This window comes from Leuciscus leuciscus, assembly GCF_965113295.1.
Source record: "Leuciscus leuciscus genome assembly, chromosome: 4".
In the NCBI taxonomy this organism is placed as follows: Eukaryota; Metazoa; Chordata; class Actinopteri; order Cypriniformes; family Leuciscidae; genus Leuciscus; species Leuciscus leuciscus.
Window position 1 is genome coordinate 39,248,894 of NC_138728.1, and position 24,872 is coordinate 39,273,765.

A 24,872-nucleotide genomic window follows, 5' to 3' on the forward strand; every position below is an offset into this window, starting at 1 on the left:
TTGGGGAAATATTCATGAAAATATGAGGAAAATAAAATGCCACAATGTCTCTATATTCTATTATTTATTTATGTAGGATAAAGAGATACAGATCAAGGATCAGTAAAAAGCTACACTTAAAAAGGTATTATTTAACATTATTAGGTTTACTACTTTAACAAAAAACTTTTGTGTAACATGATATTCATGTGTCCTGTCTCAGTGCTGAAACTCAAACTCACAACTCAAACTTTATTCAAAGTTACATTTATAGACAGCCCATACTTTTATACAGTAATCTATTGCAAATTTCAAACACACATTAGTCCTCGTTAATATTGCTTAATCATGTTAATGATTCTTCATGATTTCCATCTTAAATCATACGCTGAAGGTTCAGAATTATTGGAATCACATTCTGCAAAGCTCCTGTTATCTTAAGGGAAACAGTAGGAAACCACTGAAAGAGTTGTGGTTATACTGGTCATCAAATATCCTCCTGCCAGACCAAAGTCTCACATAGACAACATCTCCAACCTCCAGGATCAACACAACTCCATTTGAGGAGGCTAACGTTCCCTGAGCCTGAACATTATGTGCTACAACCACACGCTCTCCATTCTTAACAATGTCTGCAGTTGCTGCAGTTGGGCCATGACCATATACAGAGACTCTGAACATGTACGCTCCTTTCAGCGGGGCTGTGAAAACACCTAAATCAAATAACAAGAGATACAGAATCAGCTGTTTCCTGTATGATCGCTTAATCACCAAACACACTGTGTAATAGTTGTGAAAGATGGCAGATCATTTAATTCTCTTATACACATTACACAACTGCAGAGAGGTCTGAATGGAGCAGAAGGGTTTTCATTACTATAAACTGAGTTTTATGACTCATTTCATTGATCATTACCTGTAATTGGGTTGTAGGCGTTCCCTATGTTTGTGAAGACCTTCCTGTAGGTTAGTGTGATGTCAGTGGTAAAAGGACCAATATATCCACCGGCAGATTGCAACAGTCCAGCAAAAAAAGCTATTTCTCTGTCTGATATTGAAAAACATAAGCAATATTGTGATATATTACTCTATTACACTGAGAATGTATACACTGAATTTAACATCATTCAAGCACATTTTCACCTCTATTTTCCTTTCTCAACTCCACTTGACCCAGAGTAAGATTTGAGATTTCTGTGAAGGAATAAAGATTCTGTTAAATGACATTCACACTGCTTATTGTAATAGATAACACAATTTACACAGTATACACTCAACTTTACACTAACATTTACACTATGCAATGTATTTAATTGGTGTTTTACTTTGAGGATCATTGATAAAAGAGTGAATGTTTTGGTGAGATACCATCATTTTTCTTGTTCAGCTCTTCCAGGATAACATCATTTTTCCTGTTCATCTCATCCCTCAGTTGCGTCTCTAAAGCTCTGATGTTTCCTTTCTGCTCTGTAACGGTGGCGGTCAGTTCTCTGATGTTCACTTTCTGCTCTGTAACTGTGGCGGTCAGTTCTCTGATGTTCACTTTCTGCTCTGTAACTGTGGCGGTCAGTTCTCTCAGCGCTGCATGGATGTCACTGAAGCACAGATGGTAGTTTTGTTGGCTGTCAGTTGAAGCTTCATCTCTCAAAGTGTCTGTTTGAGGTGGATTCTGTCTTCTGTCCTCAGATCTGAGCTGTTGACTGATCTCATTCTCATTGAGTCCTCCATCTACCTGATGCTGTACGACACACACAAAGGTTTCCAACAGCAGCAGTAAACATACTAAACCCTTCATTCTTCACTGATGTTTGTTTCCAGCTCTTGCTCTGTCATCCTCACAGCCTCTCATGTTCCTTTTATAGTGTCCTGATTTACTGTATTTTGTACTTTATCTATATTGCTTCAGATAAAAAAAAGCAATTCAAGTTAATCACAATCAAAGGGATGTTCTGGGTTCAGTAGATGTTTATCTCTATTCACGTAAGTGAGGATAGGAGCAGGCTTCACTCAATGCATATACTTATAAACTTTAAGAGTGCTGGCCTGGATAATTAGAATACGTGCACTCACCTAAAGGATTATTAGGAACACCATACTAATACTGTGTTTGACCCCCTTTCGCCTCCAGAACTACCTTAATTCTACGTGGCATTGATTCAACAAGGTGCTGAAAGCATTCTTTAGAAATGTTGGCCCATATTGATAGGATAGCATCTTGCAGTTGATGGAGATTTGTGGGATGCACATCCAGGGCACGAAGCTCCCGTTCCACCACATCCCAAAGATGCTCTATTGGGTTGAGATCTGGTGACTGTGGGGGCCATTTTAGTACAGTGAACTCATTGTCATGTTCAAGAAACCAATTTGAAATGATTCGAGCTTTGTGACATGGTGCATTATCCTGCTGGAAGTAGCCATCAGAGGATGGGTACATGGTGGTCATAAAGGGATGGACATGGTCAGAAACAATGCTCAGGTAGGCCGTGGCATTTAAACGATGCCCAATTGGCACTAAGGGGCCTAAAGTGTGCCAAGAAAACATCCCCCACACCATTACACCACCACCACCACCAGCCTGCACAGTGGTAACAAGGCATGATGGATCCATGTTCTCATTCTGTTTACGCCAAATTCTGACTCTACCATCTGAATGTCTCAACAGAAATCGAGACTCATGAGACCAGGCAACATTTTTCCAGTCTTCAACTGTCCAATTTTGGTGAGCTCGTGCAAATTGTAGCCTCTTTTTCCTATTTGTAGTGGAGATGAGTGGTACCCGGTGGGGTCTTCTGCTGTTGTAGCCCATCCGCCTCAAGGTTGTGCGTGTTGTGGCTTCACAAATGCTTTGCTGCATACCTCGGTTGTAACGAGTGGTTATTTCAGTCAAAGTTGCTCTTCTATCAGCTTGAATCAGTCAGCCCATTCTCCTCTGACCTCTAGCATCAACAAGGCATTTTCGCCCACAGGACTGCCGCATACTGGATGTTTTTCCCTTTTCACACCATTCTTTGTAAACCCTAGAAATGGTTGTGCATGAAAATCCCAGTAACTGAGCAGATTGTGAAATACTCAGACCGGCCCGTCTGGCACCAACAACCATGCCACGCTCAAAATTGCTTAAATCACCTTTCTTTCCCATTCTGACACTCAGTTTGGAGTTCAGGAGATTGTCTTGACCAGGACCACACCCCTAAATGCATTGAAGCAACTGCCATGTGATTGGTTGATTAGATAATTGCATTAATGAGAAATTGAACAGGTGTTCCTAATAATCCTTTAGGTGAGTGTATGTGGCTGTTGAACAAAGACAGAAACAGTGGGTGTGTCGTCAGGTCTCAGAGAGGTGTTTATTACAAATACAAATGAAAAATTAAGCACATTAAGGCAGTTTACGCCTGCTATCGAGTCTGGGACGCGGATCCGTCACTCATCAAAGAAAAGAATAGTGGAATATATTGGTGTATCGATAATGATGATGAGGCGATCAAACGGGCAGAGATAGTCACTCCACCAGTCATGCCAGTTGTTTTTTCTTATCTCGGTTGTTTTGTCACATGTTATGCTGCGGTATTACTCCATTCATTGATAGGCTACTATAAATATATTTCCAGGCTTAAACATTGTAACATCGTAAAAAAAAAAATCGACGATTTAGACGCTCCAACACCCAAAAAACATCCCTCAGACGCACAAATCCAGAGGAGAATTCGGCCGCCCGATGGAGAAGAGCTGATGGGCTTTTTGGACTACTTTTGTTGCTCAGACCTGGCAACCCTGTCTCAGAGTCCTGCACGGGTCCGATTTTGTAAACCCGCACCCGCCCGTACCCGCAGTGCTTCAAACCACATCCGACCCGTTATCCGTCAACAGCACTAATTAAAATCCGCACCCGACCCGACCCGCCTAAAATAGAACCGACACCCGACCCGCACCCGAAATAAAATCAGTTTAGCCAATCACATTATAGACACAATTACAAAAATGTTTATTGCCAGGTCATACAGAAGTTATAACGACAATTAACACAAGGACAACTTCAGCCGAAACTGTCAAAAGGCCGGTACATAGAACATACATCTAACGTTACCACAAAACTGAGTAGCCTAACAGACGCGGCTACAACACTATATCTGCCACGTAATTTCGTCTAGCCTACATCTGACAATTTTGGGTTCAAACACGCCCTGCACACCACACATACTGAACAGTGTTAAATTTGAAAAATACTGTTCGATAGAACTGCTTGGTTTGTTACCACAGTTATCTGCGTGCTTCCTCGGCGATGAAGTTCCATTTGCGGCTATCCAACACGAAAATGCATGCAGCAAAGCCTTTCACAATATTGTTTTCTTCAGATAACTCCAAATATCTCCCACACACTGGACTTGCCTTTTGATGACGTATTGTCAACAACTTTACAATCTCCACTAGCTATTCTTTTCTTCAACTCATCAGCATCCATCTCGACGACTGCAAGCAGATCGCGCGCGCGGTTATGAGGAATTTTTCAAAGTGAAAGTAGCCTAGGTAACATTATAGATCCTGGGAGGGCGTGGCGCGTGGGCACAAATAAACTGATGTGGATTTTAAATGATTTTATCAACTTGAAATACAGGAATATTTTTGTAGATGTGTTCCTAAAAATATGCATATATTTTTACGTTTGCATGTGATTGTTTTAAACCCGTGTTTAGACCCGTGTTTCCCCCGTGTCCGACCCGACCCGCACCCGTATCCGACACATTTGGATATTTTTCACCCGTTTGAGCAAAATTTGCGGGTACCCGAACCCGTGCAGGCCCTGTCTACATTCCTTCTTTCCCCGGGCCGCGAAGGATAGAATTGAGGAACCAGCAGCAGCCAAGAGAAACGAAACAGAGGATGAGCTGATCGAGATATTTAGAGGACAAAAACTTTCAGAGAGAGACAGAGGAGAGGAGATCACAGTGAAAATGGACAGATTGTTTTCTCTTCTTGACAGATTGGTAGAGAAATAAACTTTTGGTTATGTGAATATGTCAATTAAAAATTTGTAAATTAAACAATCGTAGGCTAGCCTATACATTCTTTTTATGTAAGTTATAATTTGTAAATGAAATAAAAAATAATTTCTGTTCATTGTTTATTTTTGCAATGCAAGTTATAACTTGTAAATGTAATAAAGAAATTATTATTTACAATTATTTTTGTCATGTCAATTAATTTGTAAATGATACAAAACAAATTGTTCTATACATTTTTACTCACAGTACTTTTACAACTATTTACAAGATAAGTTACGTGTAAGATAAGAAAAATAAAAGTTTAAATTAACAGTATACATAAAATAGATTGGAAGAAAACATTTTTCTGTAGACTTTTATTGAGCCGAGCAGGAGATCCGGGATGGGCTGTCATTCGCTGGTCCATCTGACCTTGATGTTCATAAAATGATAATATTATAATGACACGTGCAAGTGTTTGACCATAGCTATATAAAGCCACAATAGGCCTACGGTTCAGATAAGAACCAAGCCTACCTGTGTGGTGTGCGTTAGTCTTGAGTTCAGTGCACCACAGCTGGCTCTTCGCCCTCAGATAACAGCTTTATCTGATCATGCACTCCCATGGCTCTCTCTGTTGAGACTGGTTGGCAACCTTGACCGACTTTGTAAAGTCTGTCAGGATATCTTTATACAAATCTATCTTTTTTAGACATTCATCTCATGAAACTGCAAAAGTATTCTTACTCTACAGCAATAAAAAGACTGGGTCAATACTATCAGAGTTTGAGGTCAGCCCTCATTCTCATTGTATTATTTCTTAAGCTAAATACACCAATGCCAGCTAAGCTGGACGTTCCATGGGCCAGATACACAATTACATTTCAAGGCTTACTCTCCTCTTTACTCAATATGTGTGTTCTTCTCCTTTGTTCTTTTGATCTTGTGGTTTTTAGCTGGCTTCCGCTTGATTGTATAATCTCTCTAAAAGATCTTCTACCCCGAGAGCTGTAAAGGCTCTGCTTTTTATAATCACTATGATTATCACATTATGATACACTATCTCTACACTTACGCACGTTGCTTCTACTTGCATTTCCTGCATGCGTTATTTGTTACACTACTTCGTCAATTGCTTTATTTACCTGCGTCAACACATTTCTTGTTTGCGTCAATGGCATTAGGAATGCACAATTTTTTTGTACATTTTATCTTATTTCTACCTTTCTAGACATTTAACTCCTGACTGTCTTCATATTTGGCGGTTACACACAGCAATGCTCTTGTTCCCCAGAACACGTTCACCCACACACATAATGCCACATGCGTCATCTTTACAGGATGTGGTTTACACATGAGTGCACAGTAGGCTATGTGTTTCTGTCACCTTATGAAAACTTCATGGCCACTAGAGAAGCTCTAAGATCTTTGATTTTCTGCTTTTTGTTAAATTGTTTCTCATAATTTAGAACTTTATCTAATTGTTTGGAAGAGGAAACTCCTTCTCTTGACAGCATGACCTCTGTGCATCACACACACAAGATACTGACTGACAGCTTGTTCCGATGAAACATTAAAACATTCCAAACACATCAAAATGACTGATGCATGTGATACTCCATGCGTACCTGGTCACTTCACATGTTCTCTCTGATCGGATAGATATCCAATCGTGAAAAGACCAAAAGAGAGGCCTTTTTTTTTGCATTCCAGTTGACACTGGACAAAATACATCTTGTTTTTGAAGCCACATGTGTAAATATGACTCCTCATAAAATGGTAAAAAACTAAACATGCGAGAGCGTGTTTTAACGCCTGAGTATCTCTTCAGAAGCTGATGTGTAAACTGCTGCAAAAGAAACAGAAAGTTCAGCATGACATCCTGAAGCTCAACAAAGCTTCAAATCCTGTCTTCACTAAAAGTAGTGACACTAAATGATCTTTCTAGTGCTGATGCCACTCTCTCCAATTGCTGTCTTTAATCTTGAAATTAGCTGATGATAAATTAAATGCAGTTCTTATCTTGCTTTCTTTGATGTGAACTTGCATATAGCCTGGGCATTTAAGATTAGATTTATATTCATTTTGCTGAGACACATGTTGCCAAATGTAAACAAAACAGTTTGAACAAAACAGATAGTTATCTGATCAGTTAAAACGCATGAATGACCAGGTGAAAATAGGCTGTTCTTAAAGTATCATTTAAACCTAAAAACAAAACAAAAAAAATTAAGGATTATTAAAATGTAAAACAAATTTTATGAAATCATTATTGTAACTATTAATCATTCTAGTTGAATTTATGAATGTATCGGTCTCGCAGCTGTTCTTTAACAGCAAAGGGGAACACTGAAAAAATGTGGCAGATGATAATAGTAGATTACAACCAATTTACAACTGGTGCAAATAGTGGCAGGAACTTAACCTTTGTGCAAAATAATAGATGCTATTTACACCCTAACAGCCTACAGTTCAACATATATCAAATATAAATATAGTTCAACTATGCTAGGCAACAGATGAAGGATGACTTAGCTTACTGTGAACATATGTCTCTATTTGCAGATGACGGTTTCCAGATGGCAGAAGACAGGTAAGGTACAGGTAATCAGTCTTAAAGTGGAGGTATAATGCCCTTTTCATAAGATGTCAAATAAATCTCTGATGTCCCCAGAGTGTGTGTGTGAAGTTTTAGCTCAAAATACCCCACAGATATATTTATACAGCATGTTAAAGTTGTCACTTTTTGAGGGTTAGCAAAAAACGCACTGTTTTGTGTCTGGCCCTTTAAATACAAATTAACTGCTGCTCCCGACCATAGACTGTAAAAAAATATGGACGTAGTGTCCGTGACGTCACCCATAGGTTTCTGAAGAGCATTTTTGAAGCCTAAAGTGGGCGGAGCCGGCCATCTTGGCCTCTCGTCACTCCCGGATAACAGAAAATGGGCAAAGAGGCGGGGCGTGAGTGGAGCTGAGGAGCCTGGCTATCACTGAAATCACCCCCACCTAGCTCGACGTGATCGAGTTAGCTCAGGCTGGGGAGGTAATGCTATAACGTTATGCTACTGACAGTACCAAGTCTGCGACTGCACAAGGCCTCGCGCTAAAGTGACAGTTGATGATGTAAAGCCAATTAAAAGTTCCTGTTTTTGCCCTTCGAAATATTATAATAGTTAAAAGACATGGCTACAAGTGAGACTGTGTATCGTGATTCTGTACTATTCTGCTAGTTGAAAATGTATTATGCAGTAATTTAATATTACTCTGAGAGAGTGTGTGTGACAGTGATTTATGTGCATACATGTCAGTCACTCTTTTTTTTTTATAGTCTATGGTCCGTCAGCGCGGCATCGCTCGTCAAGTTCGTTGAGAGCTTATTCAGTCCATTTTAAATTCTGATTTTGGCCGCCTCTCAAATGGGTTAAACCATATATATATTCATTCAAGGATACGCATTTATTGCATGGACGGAGAAAGCACCTACACCTGCAGGATTTCACCTGACGGTACATAAGCATATTATAATCTATCTGTTCCGTGAGAGCAGAACGAACGAGCCAATATATCTACTGACGTTTTTAAATCTGAAAACTCCAAAAAGCAACGAAATTGTCAGACATCCATTAGTGCATGTTCACAGAGGTAAACAACTGAAATACAGCGCTGGTTGTTCTCTCGAACTATACTCGACGACAACGACGGAATCCAAAGCCATGGGCGAAGTAATGGGTGTATTCAATTGTATGAAATAATCCCCAAAAAAGCACAAACACTGCAGAGATGGCAAGTTCAGCAGCTAAAATTTGCTGAGGTGAAGTGACGGCTAATAACAGCAGACAAACGGCTAGCATTGACATCAGCGGCCCACCTGTCACTCAAGTGGCCACACCCTTAATTATGCAGAACTTTAAAAATTAATCAACTAAACGGATGAGTTATAAAAAAAAAATCACCCCCCTCACAGTTGTTATGAAGGGCAAAATTAGCTGTATAGACTAGGGGTGTCGCAATATACCGGTGTTGACGATAACCACAATGTTTAAAATGAATAGGACTCTTATGATAACATGACACGTAAATACTCCAGCGCCAGTACCTGGTTGACCTCTCAGGTGGCAGTACTGCTCCCGCTGACACCTGTCAAATAAGAAGACGACGCAGCGCTCGTCCGCGCCCGCGCAGCTAGAGTGGAACACTCTGTCCACACCCGAAAAAAGTACGAGTTCTTCGGCTTCAAAGAAAACAGCACCTTAAAGGTGGTCGCACACCGGACGAGAAGCGCAGCGCCACGTCTTTTAAAATTTGAACACATTCTCTATGAGTATACACACACCGGCGGCCGCAATGCCCAGCAACGGCTCAGGACCATGTTCAAAATCCTGCCGCGACACAGAGCGTCATTTACATCGTTTTATATTAAATTTACATTATATTTGTCTCAAATCATCGTAAATGATTTCACCCTGTGCTGCAATATACATTTAATTTTACATTAATTTACAGAAATCAGCTGCTTGAATGAAAATTGCTGATGTTATCGGATTTTCAAGTGATATTCTCAATTCATTCAGTTAACGGACACTCTGAGGTAAAGTGTTCAGATCACAGACTCAGCAACTATTATTTAATTGTACAGTGTAATCATAGTACAGACATTATCTCAATTCCATAATGTCCTTTAAACAATGATATTGCTGGCCATAAACTGAGACGCGCGTGCGTGTGCGATACCTCGAGTTGTCATAGACGCGACACGGCTATTATTTTACTAGTCATGGAATGGGAAACGTGACATTAACTGTTAACAGGGGGTTTCTGTGTTCATATATTAATAAAGGGTGATTATTAAAATTCAGAACCCCGTTTTCTTTACTCATCTTATTTTTGTATTTGTATTTGCACTTGATTTTTTTATTCAAATCTACTATCTGTATGACTTTATTGGCGCCGGTGCAACCAGGCCCGTCGCGACAAGGCAGGCAAACCAAGCAATTGGGGCCCTCCATGTCCATTTTGCTTGGGGCCCCCAAATTCCTTCAAACGGCCCTGGGTGCAACAATAGGTTTAAGAGCTTTTCAGTTCTTCAGGAAACCTTCAGACAACTGTGTTTTGCTTCAGTTTGAAACCAGATAAACTTCACATGCTTGTCTTCCTTCACAAGAATTTTCCATAGATTGAGTACGCAAGAAGTAAAAAATGCATGTGCCTTGTCTATCAGTATCCTTATGTTTGTTGGGTAAAAAAGAAAAACTATTTTTACTTTGTAAAAATACAAAGTTTTTTTTGTATTTTTTGTACCCCCCCCCCCCCCCCCCCCATTTTTCATTTTCATTTTGTGAAAAATCTAACATCGTGAGAGCCCTAATTTCTTTATAAAATATCTGTTTTGGAGCTAACAAGCTTTACATAAACCATGTTTGTCCTATATCAGATTATGAATGCTGATTCCGAAGCCCAATTGCAAGACAGTGTGGGTAAGGCCCAAGGTGTTATCTCCATGGCTGGATGCTGCAGGGCTATAAATTTAGAAATTGCAATCAGGTAGCTGAGGAGCTAGCAAAGTGGTATGTTTTGCAGCGAACTAGGGCAGCTTACGACAGGTAAGAAGTATGAGGTTTGAATAACTTTTCCAGGCCAGAACAGTTCACAAGGTGTAGAAATAGAAGAAAATGACAGTGATGGCTTTCTGAAAATTACACAATAGACGTTAAGTCTATTGTGTAACATAAGGAGACATACATTTTTATACAATTAATGTATTTTGTTCATTTGATTGTATAAGTAGTAAACTTTATTGTTCTTATTGTTTATAAGTTCTTATTGTTTTTCTGACCTAACCATTTTTATTAGTTCAGTTTGGAGTTTGTTGAAGTGTCTATTAGTTATCACAAAGTAACAGAAAATTATCTGTTTAACAAAATTGCCTTGCAGCCTGTGTACTTGACTTGCAGAGACAATATTACACCCATTCGTTATATTATTATTATAATATTTTTTTTTAAAACTTTATTTAATTTAGCTATTTATTGGAAAAAATAATCTAAAAACATGTATTTATACATAGCTTCGCAGAAGGCCTTAAAGCACTTGGAGTGCTAAGTGCGCTGAGAGAACATCCCAAACAAATGACAGCACTGTTCATCAAGAAAGACCAACCCCTGACCGCTGAATTTATGGAGGAACTGTTCAAAATGACACTCTCTGAACCAGGCAGCAATCGGTACAACATGGAATGCAGAACAGTAGGCTACTGGAGAGATTTCTTGCAAGATTGCCAGTGTAAGTGTTTTATGTATAATATATTATATTTAGTTTATTTTTATACTCACAGATCTACATTAAACAATGTACCATATATACTATTGAAACATTGTGCATTACCTCAACAGTGTCAATGGCATGCGTGTCCCTAGAGGATATTCTAGTGTTCACTACTGGAACAAATTATGTTCCAGCACTTGGATTCAACCCCCAACCATCCATTTACTTCCTTGAGGACAACCAAGATTGTACCCTTCCGCTGGCAAGCACCTGTGAGAATATAATACGACTCTCTACATTCCCTAAAACCTACGAGTCGTTCTGTGAGAAAATGTGTTTTGGTATCAGTAATTCCCCTGGTTTTGGTTTTGCATGAATGGAACCACACATATTCTGTTTTCTTCAAATAGTTGGTTTACAATCTCACCGATAGGGTCGATTGGGAAGAAAACCGGTTTGACTTTCAAGGTAGTACGACACCCATAATTTTGTTATTGTGTTTTACACATTTTGAGACATATGGGTAATTTTTTTCCCTTAGTGCATGCTTACAAATAAGCACAATCTCACAGATGTGGTTGAACTTAAAAGTCAACATTGTTGAGCTTGAAGTAAAGGTTGTATTTGTCGCTTACCAACTATACAGTCTGTACGACCCATGTTTTCCTGTGTTTTCACTGATCATGTTATCGGTCATGTTTTCATTCATGATGTTATCGGTCATGTTAATATCACTGATTTTATGTTTTGAACAAAATCTTTTGAAAAATGTTTGGATTGTCAATAGAAACATTGTTTTTCATTAAAGCAAATGTTCAGCAGCATTTGAATCTATTGTTTTTGGTAGCCGATAGGCTTTTTTTTTTAATCGTTACTCATAATTCACTACTGGTTTACACAGCTGAAAACACCAAATCATAAACCTGAAGCATTTTCTTTTCACTTATTGCTACAGATTACAAAATATTTGGCCAAATTAAATTAATTAAACAATGTATCTTCTATTTCTAGAAACTCAAATTAACAGCATTTGCAAGTATGATTTAACCAAGATGTACTGCTCAATACCATAGTTGCCATCATCTTCCATCGGATCAACCCTCTCACTTAAGTACGCTTCTTGGTCATCTGTCAGTGTTAGTGTACTGTCAGATCTGTGATAAGCTGGACTGGAATTTGAGAAAGTCTCTTCAAAGATGTCCTCGCAGTCATTCAGTGGGTTGTAGCATGAACATGCAGTGTGCTGAAGGACACCAGCTCCCACAGCTGAAGTGGCGTCCAGTTTCGCTCTGTTCTGAGTGCATGGTGATTCCAATGATTGACAAACTCATTCAATCCTTTGTTTATTTTTGGTAGATATACGTAATGCAAAGCATGGATATCTACAGCAGAAGTGGAATCAAGCAGTGAATGTTGCTCCAAAAACTGAAAAAGATCTTTGTAGTGATAAGTCAGAACTCTGTTCAATTCAGCCCAAAGTCTCTCGATGCGCTGGTTATGAACGCTCCTACCCACAATAAAACTTCCCCTTCCAGGGCCTCTTTGCTGGATCATGAACCTTGCAACCTGCGAGAAAAAATATCCTGAGAGAAGCCGCCACCGTTGAATTAAGCGACTAGCAAGCAGAGGAAAGCGTCTGAAGAAGCCGGTCGTCTTCGCCGCCTTCAGCCATCCGTGCCTGCCGCGCTATCCGGCGACAAGTATCCTTTATTGCTCTGCTGTGTGTGTTCGCTGCGACACATGCTTTTCTGTCTGCCTCGCAGTTCCTGTGGCTCTTGCCGAGCCCCGCTCAGCGCCGGACGCGCAGCTGCCGGCTTCGGCCCTCACTGCCGTCGCCTCAGGGGATGAAGCGGAAGGAGATGCCGCCGGTGACAGCTGCTCCATCCTGGCCTCGGACACCGAGGAATGGTCCGGTTCTCACCATTCTGCCTCCTGTTCTGTCCAGGAGTCCGGCCGGACGCGGGCCGGCGTGGACGCGGAACTAATGCGCCTCCTTTCTAAGGCCGTCGACCAGCTTGGCCTTGAGTGGTCACCGCCTGAGGAGCCCGCGCCTAACAGACTTGACGGCTGTTTTCTGCATCGCCGCCGCCAAGCGCCCGCATCCAGGTCTGCACCCTTCCTGTCGGAGCTCCACGCAGAGCTTTCTAAGTCGTGGAATGCACCATTTTCCGCGAGACTCCACTCACATGTCTCCTCGGCGCTCTCCCAGGTTGACGGCGCCGCCGTGAAGGGATACAACACTATCCCCCCAGTGGAGGAGGCGGTAGCAGCACACCTTTGTCCGCCCTCTGCAGGATGGAGCTCAAAGGCTGCCCTCCCGTCCAAAGCCTGCAGGACCACATCAGCTCTCGTCGGACGCGCTTTCTCAGCCGGACAGGCTGCGTCTGCCCGGCACTCCATGGCAGTCCTGCAGATCCTCCAGGCCGATCTCCTCCGTGAAATGGACGAAAAAGGCCCGGACCCGACTGCCATCACGGATTTACGAAGCACGACGGATCTCTCCCTCCATGCTACTAAATCCACGGCTCAGGCTATTGGGTCTCTTCGGCCCAGCGGTAAACGGGATTGTCGAAAAGTACAAAAGACCACGCAGGCCATGAACCTTTTCCTGCCTCGACGCTCTAGCTCAGCTGCAGGCCGCTTTCGAGATCAGCCTCCTGCGCGAAGCTCTAACCAGCGTCCAGCCCAGCCTCCGTCTTCGCAGCGACGACAGGGCGGCCGCCCTAGATCGCGCTCATCCAGCCGTCACAGGCCGCCTCCCCTGCGGGGACCCCGGCCTAAGATCGCGTTGAAGCCTGAGCACGCAAAGTCCTCCTAGCAGCCGCAAAGAGGAAGAGACAGTTGAGTCCTGCCGCGGCCGGACCACCGCCGAAATCCCCTTAAGAAAGGCTACTGCAGAAGTGTATTTTGCAGCCAACGAGCCGGTAATACTACCTGCTCGCCTGCACGCAACCGCCATTTTCACGGCGACCCAGAGAAATCTCAAAAAGAGTGTAATGCCTGGTTATCCGGCTCATGCCGTTGGAGTTTTAAGTGTAGAAAATGTGCCCACGTCTCAGTGTTCGCCCCTACACACAAGCACGATAACCCCGTGTCTCTCACAGAGCCCACTCTCATAAAGCTGGCAAATGCCGCTCAAGTGTTAAATGAAGGAAATGTGCCCACGAACCTGTGCCCACACCTACTCACTGCCCGCTCTGTTACACGGCCAAAGTTACCTCTTACCGGTCATGTTATGAATGCAAGTCCTGTGCCCGCTCACGAGCGCTCAAACTTACTGACAAACACTTTACCCCCGGCACTGCTCGCGCGCCCAGATTTTCCCACAAAATGCTCCCCGTCCAAAGCAACCGGAACATCGTGTGTAAAACGACCAGCCATCGCTGTCAGCGAGCCGCCGTATTCAAGAGCGTGCGCTCTGTGCCCATGCCTCTGATTCAGGTTCTCGACCCCACGAAGTGCAGCGATCGAAACCCGGAGGCCATTCTGCCCTTAGCTGTACATGCAGAGGCATGGGAAGCTATTCCAGGTGTGTCAGAATGGGTGCTGAGCACAGTAAAACAGGGCTATTCGCTGCAGTTTGCTCGCCGAGACGAGAGTGACTATGGAAGTAGCACACCTACTCCGCGCAGAAATAGCGAAACTGCTGTGCAAAGGGGCCATAGAACCGGTACCTCCTTCTCTGAGCGAGTCAGGCTTTTACAGCCGTTACTTCCTTGTGCCCAAGAAGGACGGAGCTCTCAGACCGATTTTAGATCTGAGATATTTGAACAAAGCTCTCATGAGGAGACCGTTCAAAATGCTCACAACCAGACAGATACTTGTGCAAATTCGCCCGAGGGACTGGTTTATTTCTCTCGATCTGAAAGACGCGTACTTTCGGGTCAGGTATATCAATACACCGTCCTTCCGTTCGGCCTGTCTTTAGCACCCCGTACATTCACGAAGTGCATGGACGCGGCCCTTGCTCCCCTGAGAAATCGGGGTATGCAGATTTTGAACTATCTGGACGATTAGCTGATTCTGGCACAGTCAGAGATAGAACTTATATCTCACAGAACAGTGCTTCTCAGCCATCTGGAAAGCCTGGGTCTTACGGTCAACTGGACCAAAAGCTCATTACTGCCCAGTCAGTCAGTCTCTTTTCTGGGAATAGAGCTGGACTCTGTGGCTATGACGGCCCGCTTGTCGACACAGCGCGTGCGCCGTGTTCGACACCTGGCCGTGTCTTTCTAGAAGGGCAGCATCGCTCCTCTGAAAACATTTCAGAGAATGCTGGGCTGTATGGCGTCAGCTGCAGCAGTGCTTCAGCTGGGCTTACTGCGTATGCGCCCGCTGCAACGCTGGCTGAACGCTCGAGTGCCTCACCGAGCTTGGGCTTCCGGCGGCATACGAATCAGAGTGACCCAGAGCTGCATTTCAGCCCTGGAGCCCTGGTTAGCGGACGATTGGTATCAGCGAGGAGTGACGATGGGAGCTGTCTCGTAATGAAAGATCATCTCGACAGACGCCTCCAACTTAGGTTGGGGCGCTCTCTTCGAGGGCAGACCGGTCTTTGGCCTGTGGTCAGACCGAGAGAAACGCCTTCATATAAACTGTCTGGAGATGATAGCGGTCGAGAACGCGCTGAAGCATTTCCTCCCATACATACGGGGGCCACCACGTTCTAGTCCGTACGGACAACATGTCTGTGGTGTCCTACGTGAACCGCCAGGGCGGTGTCAGATACAGGAATCTCAGCGATCTAGCAGAACGCCTCCTCGTTTGGGCTCAGCACTCACTACGCTCCCTGAGAGCCGCGCATGTGCCGGGCCACCTGAACGACGGCCCAGACAGGCTGTCCAGGGACAACATTCCCCCGGGAGAATGGTCCCTGCATCCTCAGACAGTCCAGTTACTATGGCGTCTTTTTGGCAAAGCGGAAGTCGACCTTTTCACGTCAAAAGACAATGCTCATTGCCCAAGGTTCTTTTCAAAGAATGAGGACGCGCTGGCCCAAACCTGGCCCAGCCTCCCACTGTATGCTTTCCCTCCGATCTCGCTGTTACCACAGGTAATCAAGAGAATCAGGGAGGCGTGCCACCCGGTGCTCCTCATAGCCCCGCGATGGGAGAACCAAACCTGGTTCCCAGAGCTGATGCGGCTGTCACACATGGCCCCATGGCCGATTCCAGTGAGGAGAGATCTCTCTCAAGCCAGCGGCTCAATTTGGCATCCCCATCCAGAGCGCTGGTCTCTGCATGCATGGATAATCAACGGATACCCGTTGCCTTGCCAGAAGGGGTTGTGAACACGATCACGCAGTCTAGAGCTCCTTCTACGAGAAGGCTATACGCGTCTAAATGGTCTGTTTTCTCCTCATGGTGCGCCGACAAAAATCTAGACCCACGAACTTGTGGGGTCTTGTGGGTGCTTTGCTTCCTTCAAGAGCTGTTGGACGAGGGCAGGTCCCCCTCCACGCTCAAAGTGTATGTTGCGGCTATTGCAGCGTTCGCAGAGTCGACGCGCGGCCAGTCAATAGGAAGGAACGAGCTCATCATCCGCTTCCTTAGAGGAGCCAGGAGGATGAATCCCCCGCGGCCCCCGTCGGTTCCTATTTGGGATCTTTCTTTGGTCCTAGAGGCCCTGAAAGCGTTTCCCTTTGAACCATTAGATTCCGTGGATCTAAAATACCTTTCGCTCAAAACCATTTTTCTGATAGCCTTGTCATCGGTCAAACGTGTGGGGGATCTACACGCGCTGTCTGTTAGCGCGCCGCGTGTCTCGAGTTTGGACCAAATGACTCTAAAGTCATCCTCAAATCGAGACATGGTTATGTCCCCAAGGTGATTGGCACTCCCTTCAGAGCGCAGGTCATCTCTCTATCGGCTCTGCCAGCATCCGGTAGCGAGGGCGATAATAACCTCCTCTGCCCTGTCAGGGCGCTGAGAGTTTACATTACGTGCTCCGCCGCCTTCAGGCGCTCGGAGCAGCTCTTTGTTTTGTTTGGTGGGCGCACCAAGGGTCTCGCCGCCTCGAAACATAGCCTGTCCAGATGGATAGTGGACGCTATTGCAGCAGCTTATGCGTCTAAACACCTGCAGTGCCCTCTGGGCATCAGGGCTCATTCCACTAGAGGCATGGCCTCATCGTGGGCTTGGTCCAGCGGGATTTCTATTGATGACATTTGTATGGCGGCGGGCTGGGCCTCCCCCTCTACATTTGTTAGGTTTTATAACCTGGAAGTTCCCGCCTTGCAGGCTAAACTTTTGTCAGTCTAAGCGGTATGTGTGTTCTGCCCAGATTGTTCGTGTGTGTGTGTGGTCACGACGTCACGCGGGGCTCAGTGGTAGGCTGCTGCAGTTGCCGCAGGGCAGCCATGAGCACGCTAGACTGCTCGCTCTAGGTCTGCTAGCTGCTGCACTGCGTTGACAATAAATACAAAAATTAAGGATAATTTTTTGGCTTCATATCTCGAGAAAAGATGACTTTACCCGTAGCGTAAGCAACTTACGCAATACTCGTTCCCTCTTCTAGAGAAAACCGAGGTTACATTAGGTAACCGAGTACGTTTTGTAATAATTGTGGAACTTTAAATGTATTTAATTCTGTAAAGCCATTAAACTACTATACCGTTTGACCTAAATATATCAAACCAACAGTAAATTAATCAGAATATTATTACCTATAATGGACGATAATTATTTTTCAGATTAGTAATCTGGTATTTCCTATATACAATACTGAACCCATTTAAATCCATTAAACTACAACACTGATCTAAAAGTAATTTGTCATTTACAATTGGTTTAATAACTTTTGGTCAAACGGTGTTATAGTTTAATGGATTTAAATGGGTTCAGTATTGTATATTTGTTATGTCGGTTGTGAAGCACTTTGGTCAGCACTCATGTTGTTTTAAGGCGAGACATGGCAGGCAAAAACATTGTTTGTTTTTTTACTGGTCAATTTTGAGATTTTGGGATATTTGTCAAGTCAAGTCAAGTATATTTGTATAGCGCTTTTCACAATACAGATTGTATCAAAGCAGCTTCACAGTATTAAATTAAAATAATACAACAAGGTTTGTTTCTAGTGGAATTTATTGATTGATCAAATTAAATTAAATATCCCCAAAATATCCCAATTAAATATTTGTCTTCAATAACATGTCTTCTTTCAGACTTGTGGTGAAAAAAAAGTCTGAAATACACATTTAGGTCTTTATTTTACTACACTTTGTCTGTTTGCGTCTGTAGATTTCTCATAAATTCAACAAAAGTTGGCATTCTTAATCAACATACTGCTCCGCGATCGCGGTCTGCTCCCTGTCATCACATGCACCACTGGAAAGCTCTCTCTTTCCTGTACAATGCTGTCGGATCCAGATATGGTCATTTCCTTTTTATCAGCAACCAATCGTGAAAGTAAAAGGGCTGAATGCGCAATCTCATTGGCTGATGATGATAAATCTTTAAAGCCCGTTTTCTCAAAATGACTTTTCTCTCATACTCCAAGTCCGAAATCTCCACTTCAGTAGCACCTATATAAACCAAACTGTCCAGTCTTGTACCTAGTTATATTATGAAGACATTTACAGAGGGTTTTGTAAATATATTATTCCTAGCCTGATTTATATAACATTTTATTCCAAAAAACATGGCGAAAATCATTTCTTTAAGGCTATTGACAGTATATTCTGATTTACAGGATAACAAAAGTAGATATCCTTAAATCCCTCTGTAATTTTTTTCCCCCATCTAATATGTGAACACAATGAAAAAATCATTTTTAACCTGGCTTTATCCAATACTCATGTGCTCATTTGCATATATTTTAAAAAATGAAATCTATTTATTAGATATTGCCTAATTCGCATATTTAAACATTAAATTACAGAAAATTTGTAATACATTTTTTTTCTCATCTTAATGTAGGTAATCAACTGGAAATGTTTCATGGTGATATCTGCTAGTTAAAAATGTTACCCTATTCACCTGTAGTGTCTCACCTTAAAGGGTTAGTTCACCCAAAAATGAAAATTCTGTCAGTAATTACTCACCGTCATGTTGTTCCAATCATGTAAGACTTTCGTTCATCTTCGGATCACAAATTAAGATATTTTTGATTAAATCTGAGAGCTATCTCACTCCTCCATAGGCTTCCAGAGGGACCGAAACTCGCCGGCCCAGAAAGTCAGTGAAGAAAATGTTGAAATAGTCCAAGTGACTACAGTGGCTCTACATTAAGTTTATCATGCGACGACAATACTTTTTGTGCGAAAAACAAACAAAAATAACGACTTTATTCAACTATTAGTGTTCTTCAATGTGGGCCTCTGACGAGAGTTCACGGGAGCGCCACGACGCATGCGCGAGAACTGAGATTACGGCGTTCTTTTTCTACTACTACTTGTTACTGGCTGCTCACTCCTTAGGAGTATTATCGCCATCTACTGTACAAGATGACGTCCCGACATTGCCGGGAGCGCAAAACGGTCTGTTTACAAGCAGCTGAAGACGCGCGCTGTATGTAAAACTGTATTCGTAAATATGTCCGCAGATTTCGATGTAGATTTGATTTTTTTTTTAACCAACGATACTTATTTGAACCAGAATACACAGACATTGAACTACAAGAGATGGAAGATGCTGCAACACAACCGCAGTCTGCTTCTGAAAGACAGAGAGCATTGGACAGCTGATGGTGTAAAAAAAAAAAAAAAAAAAAGGGGTCGGTTGGTCGGTCTATATATAGCCTATATTCTTTCGCAAGTTAACGCAAGTTTACAACCGGCAAGTTGTTTTTTTTATCAACTTAAAAACCAAAGGGGACTTTTTTAGTCCAAAAGGGTAAAAAAAAGTATTAATTGGGTCGGTCCTAAATTGACAGGGTCGGTCGGGTTATGGCTAACAAGACTATTTTTAAGGATGGCCTGAACAGGAGAGCGTGTGCTGCATCGATTGGGACATACAGTTACATACATTACGAATACAGTTTTACAAAAGCAAAATAATATAATATTTGATGATTGATCGAAAATCGTATCTCTCCCCCCACATGCTCACCTGCAAGACGCTCCGACATTAAATTTCTCTGTAGGCTACTGTAGGCTTTTTGTAGAAAGCCTTTCTTTAAAGTGAATTTCGTTTTGTATTAATTGTAGCATGCAGGCAATATAATCAGGACACGGAGGCGCCCGCGCGCTCGTCTCTTAAATGAACCAAAACTCTACATTGAATCTTTTAAAAAAAAGAAGAAAGAATACAGGCTATATATAGACCGACCAACCGACCCCCCTTTTTTTTTTTTTGGGCTGTTACGGCAAACCAAAATATTTTTAAGGATGGCCTCAGTAGGCATCGCTTGGCACTGATTACATTTACACCATCAGCTGTCCAATGCTCTCTGTCTTTCAGAAGCAGACTGCGGTTGTGTTGCAGCATCTTCCATCTCTTGTAGTTCAATGTCTGTGTATTCTGGTTCAAATAAGTATGGTTGGTTAAAAAAAAATCAAATCTTCATCTACATCGAAATCTGCGGACATATTTACGAATACAGTTTTACATACAGCGCGCGTCTTCAGCTGCTTGTAAACAGACCGTTTTGCGCTCCCGGCAATGTCGGGACGTCATCTTGTACAGTAGATGGCGATAATACTCCTAAGGAGTGAGCAGCCAGTAACAGGTAGTAGTAGAAGAAGAACGCCGTAATCTCAGTTCTCGCGCATGCGTCGTGGTGCTCCCGTGAACTCTCGTCAGAGGCCCACATTGAAGAACACTAATAGTTGAATAAAGTCGTTATTTTTGTTGTTTTTTCGCACAAAAAGTATTGTCGTCGCATGATAAACTTAATGTAGAGCCACTGTAGTCACTTGGACTATTTCAACATTTTCTTCACTGACTTTCTGGGCCGGCGAGTTTCGGTCCCTCTGGAAGCCTATGGAGGAGCGAGATAGCTCTCAGATTTAATCAAAAATATCTTAATTTGTGATCCGAAGATGAACGAAAGTCTTACATGATTGGAACAACATGAGGGTGAGTAATTACTGACAGAATTTTCATTTTTGGGTGAACTAACCCTTTAAAGTGCTATATAAATAAACTTGACCTTGACCTATATTTCCTATTAACTAGATTTAATAGGGAATCATATTTAGAGCAATTTTTGTTCACAAGGTGATTTAGTTTAATGGATTTGAATGGGTTCAATACTGTATATAAAAAATACCAGATTAATAATATGACAAAAGAAGCCTTGTGCATTTTAGGGAATAATATTATGATTAATTTACAGTTGGTTTGATATATTTAGATCAAATGGTGTAGGTTAATGAACACAAGTGTCAGCTGGTGTACTGAACTAGCAAAGCTGCATTTGTGAAGTATACCACCATAGCTGGTTTGGTGAAGAAATGTTGTCAATCCTCCAACGAATTGTTTGTCTGCGTATTGCTCTTCCAATTGGATCAATAATTCTGAGCCTCTCTCGTATTCTTCTTCTTTGGATTCTTAAACCTTTGAAGGCTTCCTTGAATGTAAGTTTGTCCTACATTTGGTGTAGAGGACAGCACCTGTAGTATTAGTGAATCTAATTCTTCATTACTTAAACTACTAAATGGATGTCTTGAAAGTAGACCAAATCTTTGTCTGAAATTATAAAGGGTCCGTGTGCTCATTCCAAATAAAGCAGCAATTGATGTCCAGCTGAAACCCTGCTCTTGAAGAGCCACAATCTGACCATCCTGTATATCATACCTAACAAAAAGAAGAAAAAGTCATCAAAATAGCAACAAAAAAGAGTTACAAAATGTGTGTAGGCAAAATTTTCAACATCAACGTTGTATAGAGTAGACAATACAAAAGTGAGTAGAAAAACAGTGTATAAACAAATATAAAAAAATATAAAAGGGTGAGATAATAATATATACCTGAATAAGCTTTTAAGTTAAATAATGACTGATTGAAGGGCCATTTTATCCCTCTTCTCACGTATGATGTTTTTCTTTCTTTTTTTTTACTTTAACAATGTTTTAGCAATGTTACAGCTGAAACCAAGGCTCCAATGCATGTATAGAGTAGGCAGTGCAGTTTCCAATGAAGCCCTGTATCAATTGTTTCCACAAAATCCTGTGAAACCATGAGCCCCACTTTCTGTTTATTCCCTTATATAACATTATCAATATTATTATAATTATTTAAAAAAGGACATTAATATTAAATGATAAATCAAATATTTAATGTACAATTATGCATTTTGACAATTTAATTAACTCTAAAACTCTAACTCTAAAAATATTTAATTTAAAAGGGAAACATTCAATTCATTATTTAATGAACACATATTTAGATCCCATCTTATACATATTAATGTTCAGATTAAGCTCCTTGCACACTGAGTCCGAAATTTTCACATGCGTTTTTTCGTATCCATCATTCTGTGGCTCTAAATTGTAAAAACACCCTTCAAATGCTTGTTACGGATGCGTAAAACGCAGAAAATCGAACCCCCATCCTAATTTCAGTATTATGGACGCAATTTTCGGAGGCAGCGTGTAAGCGTGTGTCAGCGATCACAGACGATACAGACAGGATGGAAAGTGAAATATAACTTTGCAGAAGTACGGATCCAGAGAGAGCGAATGGGTGAGTATATGAATAGCAGATAATCAGATAGCAACTTAACTTAAAGAATAACAATGTCTCTGTTTGTAGATGGCAGATGGAAACTCCAAGGTGGAAGACTGAAGATAGCAGCAAGGCTTCGGATAAAGGTAAGGTTCTCAAGTGAGTAGCGAGAGTGAGTCTGTGAGACATGCATCAACGTGTATAGACGAGACCAGACGAGGAGTGAAGGGAGAGTGCTGAATATATAGGGCTAGTTAACGAGGGAGTGCTTGTGATGATGATGGCTGAATGAGTGCAGGTGTGCCAAGGAGGATGATGGGAAGTGTAGTGCACACACAGATGATGAAGACAGACGGTGAATGTGACAGCGTGATTGACATAACGTTTTTTAACAAGCGGAAATTTCGGACCTTAAATCTCATTGGAAGAGTGTCACCATTTCCAGTAGGCTATGTGTAGAGATTGGATTTTTTGCCAACCATTACCAAGACCAAAAAATAAATAAAAAATGTCATTATATTGACAAGATGCTATTAGAATACAATACATACCTTGGTCTTCCAAGGTCCCCTGTATGGACAACCCTAAAATGAAGTGCAGGCCATCTGGAACTCTCTTCTTTGTTGTTTATCAAAAATATTCTTTAGTACGAAATCAATTTCTGCTGAAAGTTGCTCTAACAACAAAGTCAGGTCATCTGTAGTAGAATTATTACAGGCCTGGTTAGAAGATAGACATACAATAAAAGATGAAATTATGTCTTTATGATCCTCAAGACGTCTTGATAAAACTTCTGTTTCTGAAGACTCCAAAGTGGGCAAGATGATACTATTAAAAATTCTTTGCAATCTATTAAAATATGCCAGAACTTCATCTGAGCTAATTTTCAACAACCCTTAACCATTACTGAATAGATGAGGAAGTTAGTTTGATTCTGTGATGATGTGATCTTTTCAAGTGACCAGAAATTTCACACATCAATTCTGAAAATATACAAACTTATATAATCAATGTGTGTTTGAACAAACCAATATATACTTGAGCCAACCAATGTATCTAAACCAATATACAGTTGAGGAAACCAATGTATACAAACTAGTGCTGTCAGTTAAACGCGTTATTAACGGCGTTAATGCAAACCCATTTTAACGGCGTCAATTTTTTTATCGCGAGATTAACGTTCTTTTTGGCCTAGCAAACTTTGTCTTTTTTTTTTTACATACTGTTGCAACAACTAGTAACATTAGAAAAACTACAACACCACACCGAATCTAGCTAGACCGGAAACAAAACAACAGGCACGCCGTACACACTCGGCGCAAACTCCCGCTTCACTGCTGCTCACGCGACGCTCACCGTGCCGTGACGCGCTGCTCATGTTCCCGATGTGAATGAGCTCATTGATTAACATGTACGCCGAAAAAAATATGCGCTGCTCACGCGCCGCTGACGCTTGCGGTTTGAAACAGGGGTTAATTGTTCGCACTGTATTTGTTCTGTGATTTACGTTAGCAAAAAAAATATATATATATATATTTTGAAAGAAAGAAATGCTTAATATTTTCTTTAAGGTTCTGTTACTGTATTAAAACTAAGATAAAGGAATCAAATCTCCAGTGGTTTAAAGTGATATGATGAATTGGACTTATACTGTTATTCCACATTAACTGGACTACAGCCTACCTTTATTCCACATTCCAGAAATGTAAATGTTAATATTGACACTGAAAAATCGTAACTCAATAGAATTGGGAAGCTTTTGTTGTCTATCTTCAAGTAAAATAAAAAATATATAATATAATGTTCACAGTACAAAAAAAAAAATTATTATTCAAAATGTGAAAATATGGACTTATATGGTTCTTTGTCTCAAGGCTTTATTTAGAATAGATTAAAAATTTAGATTAATTGCGAGTTAACTATGACATTAATGTGATTAATCGCGATTAAATATTTTAATCGTTTGACAGCACTAATACAAACCAATATATAGTTGAGGAAACCAATGTATCTAAACCAATATATAGCTGAGGAAACCAATG

General features: G+C 41.5%; 2 protein-coding genes across 2 annotated transcripts in view; both read right to left on the bottom strand.

The window, feature by feature from the left end:
* The window catches only part of LOC309497396 (uncharacterized protein), a 167,595-nt gene that overhangs the window by 17,868 nt on the left and 124,855 nt on the right, over window positions 1-24,872 (bottom strand). The gene's annotated exons all lie outside the window — the stretch shown is intronic.
* Window positions 225-1,804, bottom strand: LOC309497423 (uncharacterized protein). Its single transcript, XM_082167706.1, has 4 exons — window positions 1,348-1,804; window positions 1,123-1,173; window positions 896-1,027; window positions 225-692 (listed from the first exon to the last, which is right to left on the bottom strand). The coding sequence occupies exons 1-4, from the start codon at window positions 1,772-1,774 to the stop codon at window positions 412-414; spliced, it is 891 nt and encodes a 296-aa protein (XP_082023832.1). The 5' UTR covers window positions 1,775-1,804; the 3' UTR covers window positions 225-411.